The 24306-nt window shown below is 40.4% G+C and overlaps 1 protein-coding gene across 1 annotated transcript in view; it reads left to right on the top strand.

The window, feature by feature from the left end:
* prdm16 (PR domain containing 16) overlaps positions 1-24306 on the top strand; it is a 537585-nt gene that overhangs the window by 449565 nt on the left and 63714 nt on the right. The window contains exons 5-8 of the mRNA XM_041206996.1: positions 9973-10075; positions 12048-12246; positions 14043-14190; positions 17956-18109. Coding sequence (XP_041062930.1) covers positions 9973-10075; positions 12048-12246; positions 14043-14190; positions 17956-18109 — 604 coding nt within the window. The remainder of the gene's footprint in view (positions 1-9972; positions 10076-12047; positions 12247-14042; positions 14191-17955; positions 18110-24306) is intronic.

Raw genomic sequence — 24306 nt, 5'->3', positions numbered from 1 at the left:
TAGACAACACCTTCCAAACCTACGACCGCTACCAGCTCAAAGGACAAGGGCAGTAAAACATAGGAACACCACCGCCTGGCAGTTTCTCTCCAAGCCACTCACCATCATGACTTGGAAATATATTGCTGTTCCTTCACTGTTGCTGGGTCAAAATTCTGGAACTCCCTCTCTAACAGCACTGTGGGTGTACATACACCACATAGACTACAGCGGTTCAAGAAGGCAGCTCACCACCACCTTCTCAAGGGAAACTAGGAATGGGCGATAAATGCTGGCCTGGCCAGCAACGCCCACATTCCATGAATTAATTTTTAAAAACCCTGAAATTACATTGTACACTTAAAACTAGTGGCTAAACTGATAGAGAGAGGAGTTTCATTTAAATGTGTTAAGTATTCATCCACTGGTTCCCACAGAGTAATGTCAAAGTTCCAACTAATAAAAGTCCCTTTGTGTAGTTTAAGGTAAACTTCTAAATATTGCTATTATTATCCTTTTCTTTAAGATATTGTTGCATCTATTGCCAGCTGTCTCACGTCTCCATTTATCTGTGACACAGCAACCCCTCTCTCCCAAAGCCTTTCCCTTCTCTCTCTCCAAAACCACACAAATACCAAGCAACCATTATCAGATTTAAGATTGTGGCTACCGTTCAAACATAAACTGTGTTCCAGTCGATTTGTTGATGATATACACGGGACCTCGTCTAACTGCCACAGTTCATGTATGCACAGGAATACTTCCCAGATCTGTCTTGCAGGTGTGAAGGATTTTAAAGATTCCAAGCTTGGTTGGTCTCTCCAAATATTTGTAAAAGTCATTCATTCCATGGCCAATTCCATTTCTTTTAAAAATGAAATATTGGCAATGAACAGCAGGCCAGCCAGCATCTATGGAAAAGTTTTGTGTGTATGTGCATTTCCTGTTCAGCATTTAACTGCCTTTGTAAATATTTCAAATGGTAATCCTCTGTGTCAACAGTTTCCTATAACCATGTAGGAACATAGGAACAAAGGAACAGGATTAGGTCATGTTGCCCCTCAAGCCTGTTTCTACCATTCAATGAAATCATAGCTTACATCATGGTGACCTAACTCCATATTTCCACCTTTCTCCCTTATTTCTTAACACCTTTGATTAGTAAAAGCTTATCAATACCAGGAAAATTAACAATTGATCTAGCATCAATTGCCATTTGAAGAAGTGAGTTCCAAACTTCTACCACCCTTTGTGTGTAGAAATGTTTCCTACTTTCACTCCTGGAAGGTCTGGCTCTAATGTTTAGACTATGCTTCTGAGTCCTGACTCTCCAATCAGTGGAAATAGTTTCTCTTTATCTACCCTATCTGTTCGCCTTAATATCGGAAAACATCAATCAAATCATCCCTTAACCTTCTAAATTCTGGCTAATACAAGCCTAGTTTGTGTAATCTCTCCTTGAAGTGTAACCATTGGTGTCCAGGTGTCACCCTGGCAAATCATCGCTGCACTCCTTCCAAGGCCAGTATATCCTTCCTAAGGTGTGGTGCTCAGATCTCTCAGTACTCCAGGTGTGGTCTAACCAGGGCTTTGTATAGCTGAAGCATGACTTCAGCTCCCTTTTATTCTCATCCTTTGGGTATAAAGGCCAGCATCCATTATTTGTTTATTTTCTGCACCTTTAATGATCTATGTCCCTGAAACTCCATGTCTCTTTGGACCTCCACTGTTTCTAGCTTTTCATCATTTAACAAGTATCCGGTTCTATCCGTTTTAGGTCCAAAATGGCTTTTCTCACATTTGCCTACATTGAAATCCATTTGCCACCGTTTTTCCCATTCGCTTAATCTAGCAATATTTCTTTGCAATTTTATGCTTCCATCTACATTGCTTACATTACCTTCTATCTTTGTGTCATCGGCAATTTTGTGTATGTATCTTTCTATCCCATTATCTGAGTTGTTATTGAATAGTTGGGGCCCCAACACAGATTCTTGGTAAAACCAGTGGCCATATCCTGTCAATTAGGGTACTCACCCATTACCCTACTCTCTTTTTCCAGCCACTCAGCCAATTTCCTAGCTGTGTTAATAATTGGCCTTCAATTCTATGGACTTCAGCTTTAGCTAACAGCCTCTGATGAGGGAGTTCATCAAACGCCTTCTAGAGATCCATATAAGTAACATCCATAGTTGCTCCCCCTCCACTATTTTAGTCATCTCTTCAAAAAATTCGATCAGGTTTGTCAGATATGAACTTCCCTTTACAAATGCATGCTGCTATCTCTGATCAGCTGAAAATGTTCAAGGTGTTCAGTCACCCTATCACTAATTATAGACTCTTTCAATTTCCCAATAACAAATGTTAGGCTAACTGGCCTATAACTCCCTGGATTCACTGTCACCTTCCTTAAATAGTGGAGTGACAATTTTTCAATCTAAAGGGATGATTCCCAAGTAGATAGGACTTTGGAAGATTACAATTAGGGCATCTGCAATGTTATCACTCACTTCCTGTAAAACCCTGGGATTGAAACAATCTAGTCCTGGGGATTTGTCACTCTTTAGTGCCATTATTTTCTTCATTACTGTTATTTTGCTTACATTAATTTTGGTGAGTCCTGCCCCAATTAAGTATTAGTTTTCTTGGGATGTCTGGCATGCTGACTTCTTTTGCTGCTATAAATACTGACACAAAATAATTATTCAGCATGTCCACCATCTGCCATTTCCCTATTTTCATTGACAATTATCAGTTTTGAGGGCGTTGCTCGTGACTACCCTCTTTTTCTTAATATAATTGTAATTTATTTTGTGTTGATGTTGATATCCCCGGCAAGTTTCTTTTCATCCTCCATTTTGAAACTCTTACTATCTATTTTGTCACCCTTTGCTTTTCTTTGTATCTTTTCCATTTATCAGGATATGTTATTTTTGACATTTTTTGTATACTTTTTGTAGTTGCAGGTTCTGGTTACTAAGTGGCTATGCAGAGCAAGATTCTGAAGTCTCTCTCCTAATGGCACTATCTTACAGAGTAAAACTCAGTGGGCTGAATTTTGCTGTTGGTGAGCAGGGGGCGGGGCCCGCTTGCCGACATGTAAAATGATGCAGGATGACTTCAGAGGGATCCCCCAATGTCCTCCCGCCCCATTTAAATTTTCAGGAAGGCGGGGGCACAGCCAAATCAGCAGTGCGCCCGCCAACCTGTCAATGGCCAATTGAGGCCATTGACAGGATCATTAAAACAATTAAAGGACCTGCCCGTCCAACCTTAAGGCTGCAGGCAGGGCTGGAGCCCCGGCGGCAAATAGAAAAAACATGAAACCTCACCCAGCGGCGGGATGAGGTTTCATGCAGGGTTTTAAACGTTTTAATAAAGTTAGTATGTATCTCATCTCATGAGGGGGACATGTTAGGGAATTTTTTCCTTCTATTTTTAACATTTTCCAGAGTGTAAGCGATCTCCCTGAGGCAGCACCTAGCCTCAGGGAGATGTGCACAGCGCTTCCTGCTGGACGTCACGCTGGGCGGGCCTTAATTGGCCCACCCACGTAAAATGGCAGCAGGGCCTGCTTCTCCGGCGGGGATCGGCTCCCCGCCCACCAGAGATTGGGTCGGGCCCACCCGCCTGGCAGGTAGAAAATTCTGCCCAGTTTCTGATGGTGGCCAATTTACTAATATAAAAGAGAAAAGACAGGTTAACAATTCTTGTCGACACTTTGTGTGTTCTGAGAAAGATTTCCAGATGAAAAGTTAATCTGTCCTTCTTTTTCACACTGAGACCTGTTTCTCAACACTTTTTCTTTTATTTCTGATTTCCAGTAATTGCATTTTTTTCAGCAATTTTATGGTTATTTGTCTAATTTTTGACTTGCAAAGAAATGCTGCCTGAACTTAAAATGGAGGAATGGGTTCCTTAGAAAAGGGCATGAAATTGATCCTTTTGTGTACAGACGAGGAGTCCTTCCCTTGATTTTGACGATAGAATGAAAATAGGTTGCAAAGATGCTGATATTACTGACAAATCAAAAAGTTGTTGCTTCCCACCCTTGATTGTGCTGGGCAGTTACTGCGCTTTGGTGAACTGGCAAAGGCGACTGCCTCAGGGCATTTTCCTGCAGCCTCTGGATTGAAGTTTTAGCAGATGTGGGAGTAGACTGCCAATCTCCTCCTACTTGTTTATATAAAAATAAAATACTGCGGGTGCTGGAAATCTGAAATAAAAACAGAAAATGCTGGAAAAACTCAACAGGTCTGGCAGCATTTGAAGAAGAGTCAAGCGGACTCAAAACGTTAACTGAGTTTTTCCAGCGTTTTCTGTTTTTATTCCTCCGACTCGTTCTACCTGTCTGTCATTCCCTGATGGTTGGCTCTCATGGTAGAATAGCAGAAAAAATTTCTCTTTTTTGCTTTCAATGTTTGGACTTGGCTATCCACAAAAGGATGGCTGCAGTGCTACCCAAAATCTCACTAAACTGTGGGGAAGGCTTGGGCTGGAATTTGCAGGAATCAGAACATTGATTCCATACATGACTGAGGTGAAAAGAAGCATGCAGCTAACATTGCAGTGGCTGCAGTCCTGTCCAGTACCCTGTTACCTCAAGACAGAATCTTCTCAGCAAGTAAGCTAGCTGCGCTATGGAATCTCTGTGTATTTTTATGTCAGTGCCTCAGTATTGTATGCTTACAGGTGTATCAGGGAGATTAGGGATTTAATACGTATTGGTTATTCCATGCTTTATATATGACTGGATTGGTAAGATTAGCTGTGACCGAATCCATTGCGTCTCACTCTCTGGTTTCTTGCTGATTATTTTCACTGTTGGCTTTCTCTTGTGAACAGTTCAAGTGATCAGCTGAGTAACATCAGTTTTTTCATTGTTTTCTTTTGATTGTGGGATGGGTTATGGTTTTAGAATGAAATCAGTAGACTACCAGTGCTCTTCAACTTTTGTTTAAATTCTAACTTATTTTTGCTGCAAACCATACTTGTAAAAAGACATAGGGAAGTCTTTTAATTCCACTCTGCCAGCACTGATGCACCCATTTTAACTTGCAGCTTTTATGAATGGTCTTGGTGTCGCAATCTCTTAGTAATAGAGACGCAATGTGGGGAAGGTTCAGAGGTCAAGCCTGGCTGATGTGATTAGTGGGAGTGACAGAATGTGCTTTCAAACAACTCAGCAGATCTCCGAGAGAGAGAGTCAGAGAGATATAACTTCACCAGCACAGGGAAAGAAAGGGTTGAAGAGCTGGTCAAGAGGGCTGAACGCTCTGCCTCTGTTGCTGAACAGGGGCCTGATACAGCTCTGTGTCCACTGGAGTTCTCTGAGCTTTCCAATAGTTTGAAACTTATCTATCTGGAGAGCATGCAAACAAGTCCAGCACTTTGAGGCCCACAGTAGCAGAGTTCCACATCTTTAAATACAAACACAGGTCAGCAATTTCTGATTTTATTCTGAGTGTTATTTGAGGAAGAATCTAGTGTAGCCTGCATGTCATTTTAAGCAATATTTTTGTGTTTTCATTTCACTTTCTATTATAAAGTGCAATGTCAAAACCAAACAAGAGGCAGAGAGGTGGTTCTCTTCTGGTGTTGCAATTCAGAATGCTGGGAGTCAATGGTGTTAGGAGCCCCTTAACTCCTTAATGAATGAATTTTGCTTTATCGTTTATTGCTTTTTTTCTTGATAGCTTTTGATCATCCTGTTTTGCCCAGAATGCTCAGTCACAAACAAACCCAATGAGCTCCCCTTTTGCTCTGCAAGTGGAGTTTCAGAGCTAAAATAAGTTTTTGAATATATGCACATATAGATCCATACTATTAAGGCACTTTTCATTATTGTGATGCACTGTGATTTTATATTATCTTTTAATTGTGGTTAACCATCATTAGAAATGGAAAGATGATTAATGGAGATGCATCATATGCACATAGTGTAACTTAAAAAAGGGAAAAAGTGCTGTGAATGCTCAGATGGTCAGTAGGGGTCACTTTAACCCCGGTCAGGACCTTATTTTTTGGGGAATGTATGCTGCAGCCAAAAATTTAAAACTGGTCATTGAACCTGCTTTATATCCCTGAAATGAGTGTCTCTTTCCTAAAGGTCTGAGCCCTCAAATTTCAGAAAAGGTGGTGATACCAGTTAAAGGAAGGTGATGGCGGGGTGATGATCCATGACAGGTGTATCATAGGGATGGTGTGCTGTGTGGCAGCATTGCAATTAGGTCATGCTCTGATTCCACAGTGTAATTGGGGATCTCAAAGGCTTGGAGGTAAGGTGGGAAGAGGGATAATTGTTTCAGACTGTGGAAAAACATGTGAAATGGTAAGTGGGACAGTTAATGGTGTTTATCCTCACATCAGAATACTGGAGAATCTACACCTTCGCACCGAATCATAAAGAGAAAGGCCAAAAGTTTTGTCATGCTTCAGCTCCCAATTAGGACAGTATTATGACACTTCCCAATGGTTGGGGGTGGTGGGGTGTACAACCTTCCACTCTCTGTGGGGACTCAAGTCACGTTCACAAGTTTTCATTTGCTGTTGACAATTATCTGAATATATTTCTAAAGCCCCCATAATTTATTATCTTGAATTTAATGTCATTACAGAATGGTTTTTTTGTGTTGTAAACTGGTTGAAGTAAATATTGAGGGGAAAGAATTATTTGTTTATTAAATTTTAACAAATTGTATTAAAAAACAAATCAACAGGAATGTTCCACGGAGCCAGAACTCAGTTTTGTATTGTGAAGAGAAACGATCTTTGTTTTCCTTTCGCTTGAGATGTTATGAAAGTGCTGAACTTACTGAAGAACTGAGCAAGCTCATAGTTCTGAACAAGTATTGCAAATGGGTTACAAAGAACAATGTCCACTTCACTAGGCAAGGGCGTCTCCTAGTGGCAATAAGTATTAATTGCAGCTAAGGGGTAATCACTTACGCAGAACATGAAATCAAAGACCCCAGATGGACAAGGGCTGAATCTTGTGCACAGAAAGCTGAATTAACCAAGGGCAATTGGAAGACTTTGATTCTTTGAAAAACTCCTTGAATTTTGCATAGGGGAAAGCTGCCTGAATTTGCAGCATTTCACAGGAAATGGAATGAACATTTCAGTTATTACTTAACTAGTTGAGAGTTCTGGAATAAGCCAGAATGGGTAGGAGTCCTGGCCTTTCCCTTTTGGGTTTTTACAACAATCCAGGTGCTTTGATGGTCATCTTAGCTAGCGCCTTTTGACAATTGACCAAGCGTATTAAATTCAAGTGTGTTTTGAGCTCACTAGTTGCTTGCTTAATTCCATAACCACTAAGGTACCATAGACCAAATCTCTCCTTACTCTTTACAATATGTTTTATTGTTGTTTTCCAGCAAGGGGGTTAAAGTAAAGGAAGCAAGGCAGTGGCAGCTTTGAATCCTGTGACCTGAGCTGATGCCATAGATCATGAGATTGAAGCATTAATCTCTTGTCCTATGTTTTCCCATTTCTCTCCTGCAGTGATTGTTTCTTAATAGGTGAGATTCCACTAATGCTAGTCACCCCCTGATATCTCCCCCATGTGCTTTTCTTTGTGCGTCAACCCAGACACCAAGACTAGGCAGGTTGCTCAACCTTTGCAACCGTGTCCACTCCATGTCACCGAACAGTTTTCAGGAGTGCAACGCCCAGCTGGTTTCTCTACATGGCCTACATTTGACTATGGTTCCGCAACATATGGTTGACTCTTACTGCCCTCAGAGCAAATTAAGGATGAGCAATAAATATGACCTTGTCTGTGTCACCCACACCCCAGAAGCGAATAATTAAAAGACACATCCATTTGCCATACGGCTTTCTGGGTCCTTGGTATGTCTTCACATATCCACGCTTACACCCCCCACACACCCCTGCCTCACACACCCCGCCCACCATATTACTTTATTTTTATTTTTATATCTTTATTTCCAAGTATGATTCTCTTTCTCTCTAGTAATCCAAAAGATGTTTGTTGACATTCTGGGCTCTGTTGAACATGTTGGAAATTTGCCTGCCCCACTCTCCCCCTAGACACAGAGCATTTGGCCCTGGGCTCAGCCTTATGAAGCCAACTCCAGCTGCAACTTGTATGTGTTTTGTGTTTGTATGTGATTGTTTTTTGTGTGTTTGTTTGTATAGGCGTGTATTGTTTGTGTTTGGTGGATGTGTGTGTGTGCGTGTGTGTGTGTGTGTGTGATGAAATAGGTCTTGGGCAGTAGTACAAATGAGCAATAACAAAGCGGCAGCTCCTTTTGCACCCTGTCTTCCCAATTTTCTTTACCATTGTGGAAAAGAAAATTAGGTTTAGAGAGTAAAAGTGGCCAACAATTCACCAACATCTGATTTGTGCTTTTACCCAAGACCAATTTTCACCATGTATGTGTTTTTGTGCGTGCATGATTTTTTTTGTCTATTGTGCGAATTGCTCATTCCTCTTGTGACGCTCAAGCTATAATAAAGCACTGTTCTAGTTATTTCCCCTTACAAAATGCTCAACACAAATCCCAAAGGCAAAAATAGGTTCTGGTAACATTTAGCATCTAATGTAATTGTTCTGCCCTGAACTGCTTCTCATTTTCTTCTGCCTACATCCTTTTTAATTCCCTTCTTGCCACTAGACTATAAGTTTTCAAACTGGGGTCCTGACCCCAGGGTGTCAGAAGGTGGAGGGGGGATCATAGAGCATTCAAGAGGTCACCAGGTTTCAGTTCTTGTCCTATCAGATTTCTATATTTGTTGAATTATTTTCATATCATTTCTGTTGCTATACTCTAATACCAAAACAAATTTTGCAACAATAATGCTTTATCTTCAGGTAACTGCCACTGTCCATTTGGATATTGGATTGAGGAGTGCTAGGTGCATGTCAGTGTTCGTAAGAAACCCCCATCACAAAGAAAAAAAATTGATGTGCTCTGCTCAATTTAAGGCTTTAAATGACTTGATGAATCGAACCATGACAACTGTCAGCAAAGAGCTAAATGGTATAATGGAAAACCTGGGTTCTTTTCTTTCATGAGATGCCATCCTCAATCCAGAGTCAACACCCTTAGTAGGAAACATCCCTCTCTAAGGTGGTCTGCCATTAACATCTATTATGGAATTAAAATTACCTTTGGTGCCAATCTTTCGTCAGCTGCCCTAACTTTCCACCTTTGGCTCACTCCTCACTCCTGAGGGTTTGATCTCAGAGCTTTTCTTTCTTGTCATTGTCCTGTTGAACAAGAGCCCAAGCCCCAGTTGCTTGAATCGTAGATTGTTCAAAACACCATGAACTGCCATTGAATCTTCCCCATTGCAGATAGGATCTGCAACACCAAGGTGCAGGAAGTGGCTGCTGATTGAACAGAGGCTTCAGGCATCCATCTCTGATAGCCACCATTGCAATGTTCAGTCCTTTAGTGGCTCTTTGTTAGTCAGAGCTGCCATTTGATTTTGTGGCTAAGGCTTATTTTACTGAGCTGGTTCATAAACCAGATATCCTAGTGACTGTTGCCAGCTTCAGAACCGGCGGGTTTCAAAGCAACAGCTACAAGGCCAGCCTTAAGCAGTGAGCCAATTGACATTTACTGATATCTCAATACTTGTTCTTAAAGTTTTAAAAATCCACTATCCCAGTCTCTTCCACTTTGGCTGTGGAGAATTGTATGGCTGGATTGCAAATTCCATTTAAAGTTTTTCTGTATGAAGAGTGTGACATGAAGCAAGAGAACTTTTCACTTTAGGTTGGAATGCAGTTGTGGATAAGTGAGACAGAATGTTGTTCAGGGCTGAGGTTTATATTCTAGCCCTGTGAACAGGAGTTGCAGTGAAGGAACTATTGGTATTAGTTGCTGTAAATCTACAGAATCCCAATTTATTCAGTAGGGTAAGGACTAAATCAGTACTCACTGTACTTGCTCTATAAACCTACAAACTCCCTCTTTATTCAGCAGCCTGGATTAATTCCATATTTAATCTTATTTCCAGATTTACTATAAAGTAATTAAAGAGGTTAAATCGGGTGACGAGCTGCTCGTTTTTATGAAGGACGGTGTCTATCCTGATGGGACAATGCCACCAAACCTTGATGGTAAGGCTCGTTGATAAATCCACACACATCTTGTTAAATATAAGTTAGTCAGTATTTACCTTTGTCTGATTATGGTGAGACAATATGGTGCCTCTCTAATTGATTGCGGTGAGACAATACAGTGCCTCTAACTGATCATGGTGAGACAATATGGTCCCTCTCCATCTGGTTGCAGTAAAACAATACAGTGCCTCTCCATCTGATCGTGGTGAGACAAAGCAGTGCCCCTCCATCTTATCACGGTGAGACAATGGAGCACCTCTTCAACTGATCGCAAATCTCTAAGACAGGAACATAACTGAAGTACACAATGTGGTAGATGTAACCCTGTGTACTCAAACAGTGACTCAGCAGTCTTCTGAGAAGGTGCTAAGAGAAGATCATTCCATTTGTGAAATGCCCCCATCTCCTATTCCCGTCAATGAGGAGGGACAATCAATGACCTGCCATCCCAGCTTTCACCCATCTGTTTCCACCACTCTCTGCGATGCAGTAACAGTGGTCCAGCAAGCGGCAAGTGGAGTTCTCCCAACTGGACACTGTTTGCATTAAAAACCCAACTTTCGTTTACTCATTGCAAGGAAATCCACCCCTGGTTACTTTTTTGCTTCTTTTTGTATTTCTCCCAGTTTCCTCCTCCTCAACCTCATAATTTTAACTGGGTGGTGAGGCATCAAAGCCCTTCAGGGTAGGGAAAGAAGAAAGAAAGAACTTGTATTTGTACAGTGCCTTTCACAACCTCAAGTCATCCCAAAGCACTTTACAGCTAATGAAGTACTTTTTGAAGTAAACTCATTGTTGTAATTTAGAGAATTGCATTAGCCAATTTCCTTATCATTTGGGGTTGGGTGCCTGATTTTCTAAAAGTTGTGCTTTATATTTAGCTGAGCATTAGCAAGTTTCAGAGTTCTTTTTTATTTAGAGAGGAGTTTAACCCCACTGTTTCAATAGGTAAATGCACCTCCTGGTGTGTTACTGAGTCACAGGAACGAGGGAGGTCCTTTGTCCCAATTTTGTCTGTGCTGAGTTAGTAAATCTTAACCAGGGCAAGTGAGAGGCCTCAGCGCCTCTGAGTTAGGGAGAAGGGGGGAAATCAGAGAGGAATTCCTGCACCCAAGAGCTATTCAATGAACCCACTTAGAAAGTGCATGCAGCTGAATATTGGGCCAGGGATGGCCTTGACCTTATCTTGACCTTGGCTGCAATGTCACCCACTCATCTGTGAAGCCTTGTGCCTGAGGCTCTCAGGGGGTGTGTAGCAAACCTCTGACAGAGACAGCAGTCAGCACCTTCTGGACCAGGAGGTATAAGAACTCCGGCAGGAGCAGAGCCTATGGTGTAACACAGTAAGAGTAAAACTTGACCTTGTTCAACCTGTGAATGAAGTTTCTACGAGCTGCTCAGTGTCCTGTCTCCAGAGGAGCTGGCCTCGTGGATTAGTATGCAGAGGGCACATAACTCTGCTCTCTTTGGCTCTTTATTATTTTTTTGAAATCCATGAGGGCCCGATTTATTATTTGTCTTGCATTCCTCTTTTGTCCCACATACTGTTGATGAGAGCGGAGATACACAGAGACACTGAGGGCAAGCTTGGGGAGAATTGGGTGGGGGTGTCAGCAAGAGTGTCTGGGTTGACTCCTGTTGAAGTGAGAGGTGTGGGGGCAGAGCCCGGGCAGACCTGACCCCTTCACACCAGTTGTTATGTTGGAAAATTTACAGCATCTAGTGGATTGTTTGACTTGGCACAGGGATCAGGATGCTGCCTCGTAAACTCAATAATAGCTGCTCCCTTTCTTTAATTTGTTTGAACTTGCACTGCAATAATTTATGATTATACAGTACAGGCCCTCGCAGCATTCAGCCCGAAGTTTTCTGCGTGATTTTAACCGGCTCTCTCTTAAGCTCTTCAACTTTTTTTTTTATTTTTCTTCTCATACGTGTGTGGGTTTCCTTCAACCGCTGGCCTCCGCAGAGGAGCAGAGGTACCGATGTGGAGACTGCGACGAGCTATTCCGCTCAAAAGTGGCGCTGCGGCGGCACCAAGCATATGCCTGCAACAATGTTAACGCCATCTTCACTACCATCAACGAGGAATTCAAGCAGAGCCAGCTAAGTGACGAGCAGCTCCACGAGTGCAAGGACTGCGATAGGATATTTCCCAATGAGTACAGGTACGCATGTCTGCGGGCTAGGGCCAAAGACAGGGGCCGGAGAAGATGACAGTTTAACCACTTTGCTGCTGGTGTCACTGACGATGTTACCTATGGATGCTCACTACAGTATGCTGACACTGCTCACAAATCACAGCTGTATCTGTGGAAAATATTGAAAGTTCTGGATCAGCACAGCGGCTCCGGTGAAGGACAGGTGAATTTAGGGCAGCAATTCTTTTCTGGCTTCAGATTGGCAATATTCATAATTTCTCTTTTGAACCATTTTCATGCCATTCCAATTTTATTTCTTTTTTCACATAGAATATGATATTGCTGTTTAAGGAATCTAATGTGCTGCACATTTTTTTTAAACAGTAGTGGCCATAGTGAAGGAGGTAAGCTTGTACATTACTCCCTTGTTTAGAGATGATTTACAGGTGCAACATGTGTGATGTTGCTGTGAGATGTTGCTATGGATATGGATGAGCTGGGCCATTTGTAGCTCACCCATGTAGACTTTGCCATCTCCTCATTGAGAGTATCCAAATGCTTCCTAAAGGATTCAGGGGTTCTTGCCACCACAATCCTGCTCTTGTGTATCTATTTAAAGCTCTTGTGCCCAATTCCTCTCTATGCTATTTTAGTGCAGATCTTAATCCTAAATTTCTCATTCTGGTGACAACAGAACTAATCATAATTTCTGTCCTCTGTCCTTATATTTGCACTTTAAAATAGCCTTGTGCAATGTAGTATTTTCAGATTTGTGATGTACACTAAGTTCTTATCACTTAGTATAATTTAAATACAATTATTCATTCACTAATTGGGTTGTGTTCGACTAAACGTGTGTTAACTATGGTTTAACTGTGCTGTTGGGATTAATTTGGAAAGATTTAGTCCCTTGCTGTTGCAACTTCCAGTAATTTAGCAAGATAAAGCTTTGTTTCTCATTCTCTTTCAAGTGGACTTGGGGTGGGGAAAAGGGAGGGAAGTCATTTGTAAATGGGTAATGTTTGTAGAAGCTACAATGTCCTTACAGTCATTTCCTGGAAGCCTGTTTAGCTAAAGTAGGTAATAATGAGAATATATTATTGAAGTGAATGATTTTGCCGTTCGTAAATGCAGCTTGCAGCTCACTCGCAAATGGATGGCTCTCAGATTGGAAATCCTGGTCTGTTAACTGCTTATCTTAGTGCTGGGTCAGTAAAACCCCTCCTTATTTGGTAAATATTTGATCCTAACCGTTAAAACCTGCTCTTTTGTTCTGTGCACTTCATGATTTTTTTCTTCTAGTGTTAGACTCTGGCTTACATAGTTTTATTCCCACTATTTTTTTCCCCAACTCATGTATAAGCCCCCAAAAGAGTAAGTATCAGTGGGATACTCAACTGTGTATGGAATCACAACTCTCTCATGGTATCTTCATTGCAGGTGGTGGCTCTTGTTGTGTGAGCCCCAAACAGAAAGCATCAGTGGGCTAGTCAACCATGAGGGCCCAATCCTATGCTTATTCCAGCAGCCACACACACACATACACTTTCCAGCTGGCACGCTGGAGTATTTATATTCTGGGGCACTGGGACTAACTGTAGTACTCTAACTACCACCCTAGCTGAAAGCAACAAACGCAACAAAGACTAAGAATTGAACTTAGGGATCTCCGGCACCCCAAAGGGTGGTGCAATTACCCTTTGGGATAGCAGGAGAGCTGAAGTGTATTTTGTTTTTTAAGGATATATAAAAATTGCCCTACATCATATGGACACATGGTAATAAGGTAAGGGTTCTTTGTCCCCTCTCTCCTGTTGGTGCAGCTTGGAGCAACACATGATAATTCACAGTGAGGAACGTGAATATAAGTGTGATCAATGTCCGAAGGCCTTCAACTGGAAATCCAATCTGATTCGCCATCAAATGTCACATGATAGCGGCAAACGCTTTGAATGTGAAAATTGTGATAAGGTAAGGTTGAAGGTAAGAAGAGCCAAATCTTTCATTGTCTCATTGTTTATATTGTTATTAGTTCTTGCATAGACACTGTGAGTTAAAATGGTACAAAGGAAGCTGGTTTGCAGGAATTCTGACTAATGGGGTTCAGCTCAATAAGGTACTGGTTAATTGGGGTTTGGATTATTTAGAAAGTGACCCCTTATTTTTCCAGCAAGTGTATTGAAAAGCACACTGATGAGATTTGTTTAATGGACAGAATTTGACTCGTCTCTCTGCTTAGGCTTTTCAATCAACTAGGCTTCAGTTGTACCACATCACTCTTAACTTTGGAAAAATGTGCAATAAAATTCTGGTGAAATTCATTTACACCATAACTGGTACCACTGGATAAGGAGATGTAACAGGACAAAGTGTTGCAAAATGTCCAGAAAGCAACTGATTTATTGCAGGTATCTGCAATGGGACTAACTGTGATATTGCGGCCCATGCCTGTATTGGTGCTGGCAGTAAGAGAAATTGAATAGACTGTGCTATTATAGGCTGCGTCTGCATCAGAACCAACTATGGCATTGTGGCTGGTGCCTATAGCAGGGCTGACTGGGTCGCTGTGTAAAATCATGACGTAGCAATTTTCAAACTGCAACATTACCTGGCACTCTTTTGTATCAGGACCATAAGTGAAACCTGTGCTGATGTCATCCAATTTCAAATTAATGGGGTTGATTTCAATCCCCATTTTACCCTGTGCAGCCTTGACCACAATTCAAATATATAGCTACTAAACAATTAAACTTAGATAGCAGGTTAAAAATCCCTGTGTGTCAGGTGGGGTTGGAAGGTGGTGAATGGTGTGCTGCCAAGGTGAATGAGAAAGGAAAGAATAGAAGGGCAAACAAAAGATCGAAAACCAGTCTTGGAATTTAAAAAAGCAAAGCACTTTCATTCTGCTGTTTGAGTTTCTACTGACTCAAATAAAAGTGTATTCTTATCAGGTGGTGATGTGAGCAGAGTGTGAGATTGTGTCATCTTTCTGTTGAGTAAAAGGGAGGGAAAAGAAGCTCTTTGTTACCTCAGGTGGGACTGCTCACAGTCACGAGTTCAAATGTCGTTTAACCTTGCACTGCTCAGTGAAGTATCCCAATGCAGTGCTACTTGCTTCACACACAAAGAAAGACAGACCAGGACTTGCATTTCTACAGCACCTTTCACAAAATCAGGACATCTCAAGCATTTCACAGAAAATGAATTGCTTTTGAAGTGTAATTCACTATTCGAACACAAAAGCAGCAACAGGCTGTAACCCTTGGTTATTGTGGAGGTTCAGCAACAGCAGAGCTCCTATACTATTTCAAGGTAAACTGAAATTGGCTTGTACTGTTTTTTAGCCCAAATCAACATTATGGTGCTCTAATTCTTACCCCTGAATTCTATTTCCTTTTCGCTTTGTGATACATTGTTGGCGATTAGTCCACAGAAACAAATAGCTTTCCAGGTCAAATGCATATTAAAGACAAGAATTGTATATTTATAAAATAGAGAAACTTTTCAAAGCTATAGGGATGCTTGAGGCATAACTTTTACATACACAAATTCATTGTCTAGTCATATATTGAAATTACATAGGGCATGCACTTTCTGTCCACATACACCACTTCGTGTTGCCACAATTTTTGGTCACCCTTTCCTGTCAACATTTCCCATTGTAAATTACTATCAATATTATACATTCGATGTTACTGTGTCAACCATTGCAAATGTAGTTACAGGCTCTCTCCACTAAGTGACTTTGGGGAGTGAGTATCTGAAGTCTCCCAATTCAGTCACCATCTTATTTTCATCAACAACCATAAACAATTTTGTAGGCAATATATTAATTTTTACAATATTTTTCAATTAATTTTATTTGTGGCTGTGTGGTTGCTGAAGGTTCAGTGCTGCACTGGCTTATGTAAACCTTGCCTGGTTCCATTCTTAAACTATCAAATCATAGCCAGAGAATCACCTGAAGTGGCTTTTCTTCCCACTTCCACACCATTACCTCTGCAGTCCTCCAAGAATCTATCTTTCACCCTCTTCTGTTTCTTATTTACATACTGTCCTCAGTGATATCATCTTAAAACACAATATCAGATTCTGCATTTATATGCTGGCAAGTCAACTCTATCCCCACCACCCCTCTTGACCCCTCCAATATTTCTGCTTTGTCACCCTTGTTGTGTCCAACATCCAAAATTAGAAGAACAGATATTTCCTCTAACTAAATAGGAGACGAAAGCCATTGGCTCTGGCCCCTTCCACAAATTCCATTCTATAATTACTATTTCCATTCTTGGCAACTGTCTGAAGCTCAGTCAGACCATTTGCAGTCTTGGTGTCCAACCCTACAAACCTCTGCACTCCACTAATTCCAGCCTCCTGCACATCCCTAATTTTAATCACTTCACCATTGCCAACCGTGCTTTCAGATGCTGTGCTCTGGAATTCCCAGCCTAAACCTTTCTGCCTCTCACTCCTCCTTCAAATTGCTCCTTAAAACAACCCTCTTTGACTGAACTTTTGGTCATCTTTCCAAATATCTCCTCTGTGACTCAGTGTCAAAAAAGTTTTTATTGATAACGCTCTTGTTAAGCACCTTGGGACATTTCATGAAGGATTTGTTAAAAGTTCTATATAACTGTGAATTGTTATTGTTCTGAGATTGAGTATACATTCTGTGTAATTTATAGATTATTTCACAATGGAATTGTCCTTTGTGCTTCAAACCTTAGCTTTGCAATGCACCTTCACTAACAGAAGCCAATTGTGATAATTAAGTGTTTAATTACTGCCTGATTATAAGGGAAATGAAGCACCAATCATTGGCAGTGAAGCCTCCATAATGGACAACCTCAATCTCATCGATACTCAGGAGTCCAGATTCCAGCTTTGATTGGCCTATTTAGATTATGTAATAAAATTCCCGGCATGTAAAGATTTAAGATGCTTTGTTCCATTCTCTTTTTTAAAATGAGACATTCTGGAAAAATTGCTGGTAGCCTGACTTCTGCTGGTCTAGCAGGCACAGATCTATATACAACAAAAACAAAAATACCTGGAAAAACTCGGCAGGTCTGACAGCATCTGCGGAGAGGAATACAGTTAACGCTTCGAGGCCGAATGACTTTTCATCAGAACATGTTTCGAGTCATTCAGACTCGAAACGTTAACTGTATTCCTCTCCACAGATGCTGTCAGACCTGCTGAGTTTTTCCATATATTTTTGTTTTTGTTCTAAATTTCCAGCATCCGCAGTATTTTGCTTTTAGCACAGATCTATATACCAGAGTTGCATAGGTAGTAAATTTTACCAGACAGTGGGGTAGATACAGGACAGCCACCTATTCTACTGGATCAAGGGTCCAAAGCCTGTGATGTATCCCTGTAAATTATTCAATTACATTATAGTTAGTTTAAGCAAAATGAGATCCTGATTCTTGCAAACCATTGTGCAATTAATTGAGAAAATGGAAGTGTGATAGAATCATGCAACACAGGAGGCCATTCATCCCATCTTGCCTGTGTCTGCTTGTTGAAAAAACTATCCAATTAGTCCTATTTCCTTGTTTTTTTCCCCATACTCCTGCATATTTTCCCCCTCCAATATTGAGGTTCTACTGCAATAATGATTATTTAAAAGAAATCGCTGATACATGACCAGGGCAGTCCGCTTGAACAGGCATTTGTGCAAGTTTACAATGTCTTCCTTTTTTATTGCTTTTTCTCCTTCCTATACATCAGGTTTTCACCGATCCAAGCAATCTGCAGCGACACATCAGGTCTCAGCATGTGGGAGCCCGGGCACACGCTTGCCCCGACTGTGGAAAAACCTTTGCCACCTCGTCTGGACTAAAACAACACAAGCACATACACAGCAGCATTAAGCCTTTCACCTGTGAGTTATCATGTCTATCTTATCTTCATGTGTGCTTGCAGGTGTCCTGTGTTTTCTGACGTCTAATCACTTTTCCCAGTCTTATGATTGACTAAGTCCAAGTACACAATGCAGTCCTGTCAGCTCTCTCCTTCTTAAAGGTCATTTTTTTTCTCTGTTAACAGTCATGCTGGGTCCATATTTTCTCATTAACCCTGCTGTTTCAGAGATCCCCTTGCATGCTGCCTTTCCCCCTTGTTGCCTCTTTAAATCTGTTCAGATTTTGAGTTCAGCTAACTTGCAAAAAATAGAGTCAGAGGTCTACAGCACAGAAAAAGGCCCTTCGGCCCCTCGAATCTGCACCGGTCAAACAAGTACCTAGTTATTCTAATCCCATTTTCCAGCATTAGGCCCATAGCCTTGTATGCCATGGCATCACAAGTGCACATCCAATACTTAAATGTTATGAGGGTTTCTGCCTCAACCACCCTTTCAGGCAGTGTGTTCCAAATTCCCACCACCCTCTGGGTGAAAAAATTCTTCCTCACATCCCCTCTAAACCTCCTGCCCCTTACTTTAAATCTATGCCCCCTGGTTATTGATCCTGCTTCCTTTCATCACCAAAATGTTTTATCTGGGTGCTCTTTTCTATTTGGACAGTTTCAAAATAATCCAATGGTGTGCATCCTGCCTGTAAAATATTTTTCAACCACCGCCCCCTCAGTTCCTTTCCCCCTCTCATTTCTCCCTTAAAAAGGGGTAGACTCATGTTGGGGTTTCACTGAAATTGGACATCTTCACCTGGTGACCTTCCTTCACCTATGAGCCATACAGTTAGGCCAGATTCCTCACTTTTGCGCTTACCACGTCTTTATTTACCACAGCCAACTCAAATTTATAACTACCATTCTTTTACATACTGCCATGTTGACTGGACAAAGTCGTTCTTTGAAATTTAAGTGGTTAAGTTCCATTTTGGAAACCAAAATGGCTGCCCAATGTGGACTAACAGAACTTTGATCTGCAGAAATACTTCTGACTAATGCCAGACAGTCATTACACCAATCACCTTATTTACAGAGAGTTGACCTTACGTACTCATATCTCCTCAGATTTCTGCATTAGCCGTTACAAATTGGAAATTGAATGCGTTTTTTGATAACTGGCTTGCCTGCCATCTCGAACCCATTAGTGCTCGGAGATAAGATTTTGTGAAAAAGTTTTCATAAGATTTTGCCACATATTTTCAGCAGTGCCAACTTGTTACTCATCGGGTCATTGATAAGTTGCTGATTAATTTCAGTGCTCAAAGTGATAATTTGCAGTGATAGGCTGAAACATAGGGACAGACTGAATGCTTTATGAAGAATTTGCGAACTGTGATATGTGTATTTGTATTAGTCACACCCTCCTGGGAGACTGACCTTTGGGATCCAGAGCTGCTCTGCAGAATTGAACTGAATATATTGAAGTTGTCACTTTTCGTTTCACCCACACACAGCTTGGTGTGTTGGCGAAACTGTGTTTCATCCCATGTTCAAAGTCAAGTAGGGAATAAAGAAGAATGTTGACTATTTCTGCAGTAGTTGAAATGCAGCAGTCAATTGGAACTCTTCCTTTTTCTCTAGACTTTATATTTATTCTTGGTTCTGCCTTTGGCCTGATGTTTAGTGTCACAATTTCAACTGGTGCACCACCTTCTCCTTCACCCACAGTGGTAGATGGTAAAAACCATCTAATCCTCCATCATGTTCACTTGGGGATAACAAATAGTTGATGGGCTTATCTGGGTAGAGCTGTTGGCGCTGGTCCTCACTACTGTGAAGTACAATGGCCTCAAAGCCATCAAAACCCACCATTGGCTGGTGAATTTTACAAACTTGGCTGAGATTGACATTTCAATTTAGTTAAAGATTTTTCTCATTGCCACTAGAACTGCTGGATCAACTGTCTATTATGTAATCTGTTCCTTGCTAGGCAACTAATATTATAAAACATGACCAGCTGTGCCCACCTAAGATACAGGTGCGTGACCAGCAGAGCTGCTTGCCACTTTATAGGCTGGTGTAAGACCAGTAGCTGCCAGATGAATTGGAAAATCAGATTGCCTGATCTAGCAAAATATGACGTCTGGTCCATCCTGATAGATGCTATTGACTATAAATGCCTTAATAGTTCCTTAATAACTATGGATTAATTTGGGTTGCACCCTTTTTACTTCAGAAAGCTTAGTCAGTTCATTAATACAGTATCATAGCAAAGGTCAGTTGCATCATAATGCTCTTGTTCACAGTGTGTCTTTGCTCTTTTTTAAAATATATTTTCTTTCTTTCTGAGTGGCATAGCCATATGTACGTACAGATACCTAAAAGTTTAGCATTTTTCTATATAAACTAATCTTTAACATGAAGGTTTGAAATATCGATGCACTCTATATTGTTGGCACCCTGCCAATATTGACACTATGCCAAAAAATCCTTTTTTCCTCTGGACCCCTTACATATATCAGCACACTCCCAAAGATGCCCTGCCCTTTTTTGAAAAGAAAATGTCAGCTACTCAAAGAAAACTTTGCTCTCATTGCAGAAACTATCTTTATGTTACCACATACTAACAAGTACAGAGAAATTTAGCAGTCTGGTGATGTGAGGGCAGAGATCAGATGACCTCATGGGCCCCCTTACAGATGTTTCAATTTGAAATCTTATACTTAAGCATATTTCATTTTCATGGAAAATAACTGTTCCATTTCATTTTTAGCATTTTAAATCAAGTAAGGTTAAATTGGACAGAATATATATGTATGGGATTTTTTTTTTCTTTTGGGGTGGTTCTCTTCTTTTTTCTGTAACTTTAGCTTGTTCCCTGTCTGCCTGGCTGACACTATTGCAGCCAAGAGGGCAGATATATGATCTGCTTCCAGGTAGGGTTAACATTACACTCAGCCAAGTGAGCATTGTTAGCATTGGAGAGATGAGACATTTAATAATTTTGGCGATCGTTGAACATCCCCAGATCAGAATGCCATAAGTCGGGTAAAGAATTATGTGGCATCTGCTTCGACTCTAAAATGTTCCTTCACCACCCTCCAAGCTCAGCATGCTTGACCTTTACAGTGATATTTGATGACCCAGCTGCATGTTAAATATTTGACACAGTGTGAAGGATTTGCAGAACACTGCAGCCTACAAATTGTCATTGAATTTCAGGAACATTATTAAACACGAAACACACTGCAAATAAATGCTCTTTTCTGTCTTGTTTGTAAAATGTGTTCCCCAGATACTATAGTGCTATTAGTCATATTATTTTATTTGATCATGTTGATATGATTCATGACAAATAATTAGAAGGATGAGGCCTAATGGGCCTAAAGTTTTAATAAGTCACTTTAATAACTATTGATAAGCTGAGAGGTCACTCATCTGCGTTGGCTTCACCGTCTTGTGTTTAATTAAGCCAAGTGGGAATGTCAAAAATGGATCTGACACTTTGAAAGGCATCTGGAAGGTGAAGGCACTGTCATTAAGCTATAGTTTTGAACAGAACCATTGGTAATTGTGTTTGGGGTGAGTGTGCATGTGTGAGGGATTGCACTAGTTCCAGCCGTAAAACATCTATTCATCCTGAGTTGCCAAATGAAAACTTTTAAGCTCCAAAAAGTGTCAGTTCCTTTATTAGAAGTATGCCTTTCAAAGATGTGAGATACTTTTGGTTTTGTTGTTACTTTTGCTAACCCTGCTGTCTATGAATGAATTCGGTGACATAGCTAGAAAGTTTATTGAGCTCCTCACAAATCTATGGTATTGTCCAGTGAATATTATCAATAAGAAAATAGTAAAGCTGTAAGTGTATAGTTTAGGTTTGTGATCTTTTCAGCATTCGGCATATAATAAAGGACATATTAGGGGTGAAAATCATTTTCTGCAGTAAAGCAAAATGAGCAATAAGGCATTGGTAGTCTGTTTTTTGCTACATCTAACTGAAGTCAATGGACAAGGACATCAAGGAGAATGTTGCCCATTTTGCACTACTACATGAGGTTATTTTCACTCCTCACTGACTAGAAGTGGATCATGAGATGAGGATCTTGACTTCTAGTGCATGCTGTCTTGTGCAAACAATAGTGGGAGTCAACTTGTGGGTAAAGCGGGTGTTTGATCCTGAGATATACAAGTGTCATTGGGGAATCCATCTCAATGTCCATTCATCAAGCTATATCTATTTCATTGAGTTTTATATATTTATTGAGTTCATTCTGTGTTATTAAAATTCTTAACAAATGCATGTACTTCTTATCTGCACAACTTGACTTCTAGTTCTCATATTTTTGTGTCAATTCTTTTCCCTTTTTTTCTGATGTAAGCTCGTTACCCTGATTCTATAATCTCACAAGTAGTTCTAAATGCTTCCTGAAACATTTTTACAGACTCCATTTCTTCCCCTCAATATTGTCCAGAATAAAATTTTAAACAAAATTAAAAATTCGGAAGATTGTTTTACAAGTATACAATTAAAATTATCTGGTGAATGGTCTTTTGTGTCTCTAATGCCAACATAAAAGCTTTTTCTTGAAGGCCTCAACCTTCCCCAAAAGCCTGACCTCGGACTTGATACTTTTGTACAGAGCTGTGACTATGAACTACATTTGGTTTGTACAGTCACGACAAAAGCAGTGTATCTAATTTCACAAGATGTATCAGTACTGTTCACTCTGAGTACTAAGAATATTTTTGTTGAACTTCTAGCAGCTTCTGCTCAATTTTTTTTTCAAATTTATTTGAAGGAAAGCTAGTAGGCAAAATTGAAAATCTTTAATCATGTATAATTGGCATCGAACATACTTTTTAAACAGACAAACTATGTGTGCATTTTAAACAAACACAGACAACTGACAGTAGTAGAAATTTTAGTTCCAAAGGGAAAAAGTAGTGAATGAAAAAATTTTCACAAAACATTCTGAGATATTTGTGGGAAGCTGGTAGCCAGATTGTGCAATCAGAGTGTCAGAGTTTATGTTACAAAAGTGGACTTACAAATTTATAATGGGGAAAAATGCTGACACAAAAAGTGTGACCAAAGTAAGTCAAGTAGACAGGAAGTGCATACAAATGTAAAATTTTTAATAATATATTGAATACATGATGACCACATTTTGTTTCGGCACTCTATAGATTTAACCTCTTACCCCATTCTTCTCGAACTTTGAATTGCTTCTGTGACAAGTGACATTCCAGGTTATGCATAACAATGAGATTAGTGATCAGTTCAAATAAAACTAGTCAATCTTGGTGAGGCATGCGAGAAACGTGGTGCAGATGCCCAGTATACAATAGCAAATCATGGTTGGCCATCATTAAAGAAAATCATTGAAATATCCACATAATCAGGGAGAAATTGGAATTGATAGTGTTAAAATTGGATTAGAATTCTGGAATATCCTAAACTAAAGAAAAATGGAAGAAGTAGATTATGAAAACCAACCCTTTATACATTTAAGGAGTCATTTTACAAATTGTTGATCCTGGCTTGGAACCATTCATAAGAATTTCCATGTACACTTCTTACTATTTTTCTTCAGTTAGTAACACTCCACACTGGGAATGCAAATTCACACAAGCATCTCTTCACATTAGATAAGAACTTGTTGCTGTTTTTAAATATTGTGGCTTGGTAGCTCTAGCAGTGGAACTTTGATTTCCCATTAAAAGTACAGTAGTTTAAATCTCAAATTCAATTATTGACTGAACTTGGCAGCACTCTAATGGCTGTGTTTCACAGGATTGAGATCACTATCTTAGGAAAGGAGGGGTGAGAAGGAGGGAGAAAAGTCAAACTGCAAGCAGTCCCACCACCATGCAGAGGAATATCCTGTACTCAGTCAGTTCATTATCTCCATCGATACCAAACTCACAAGAATCCACAGCCTGGAGTGGTACAGTCTCTTGACTGATGGACAATGGTAGTGGTAATTGATTGGGGAGGGAGTAGATTCCAAAGTACATACAATGCACTGTGTCCCTATTGCTGCAAGTGCTAACAGCCTGCTGTATCTCACTGTGACAGTGCTTAGTGTAAGTTAGTATGAGAGGATTTAGAATTGGTTTGATTATATTGTAATTGTATTTATCTGTATGATATTGACAGATAGGAGGCAGGGACAAGCATGGACACAGAGTGATGGTAAGAAACCTTTTTTTGTATAGCTGTTGAAGCGC

Source organism: Carcharodon carcharias, chromosome 15, assembly GCF_017639515.1.
Source record: "Carcharodon carcharias isolate sCarCar2 chromosome 15, sCarCar2.pri, whole genome shotgun sequence".
In the NCBI taxonomy this organism is placed as follows: Eukaryota; Metazoa; Chordata; class Chondrichthyes; order Lamniformes; family Lamnidae; genus Carcharodon; species Carcharodon carcharias.
Note: the sequence above shows the minus strand (reverse complement) of the source record. Positions and strands in the feature narration are given on the sequence as shown.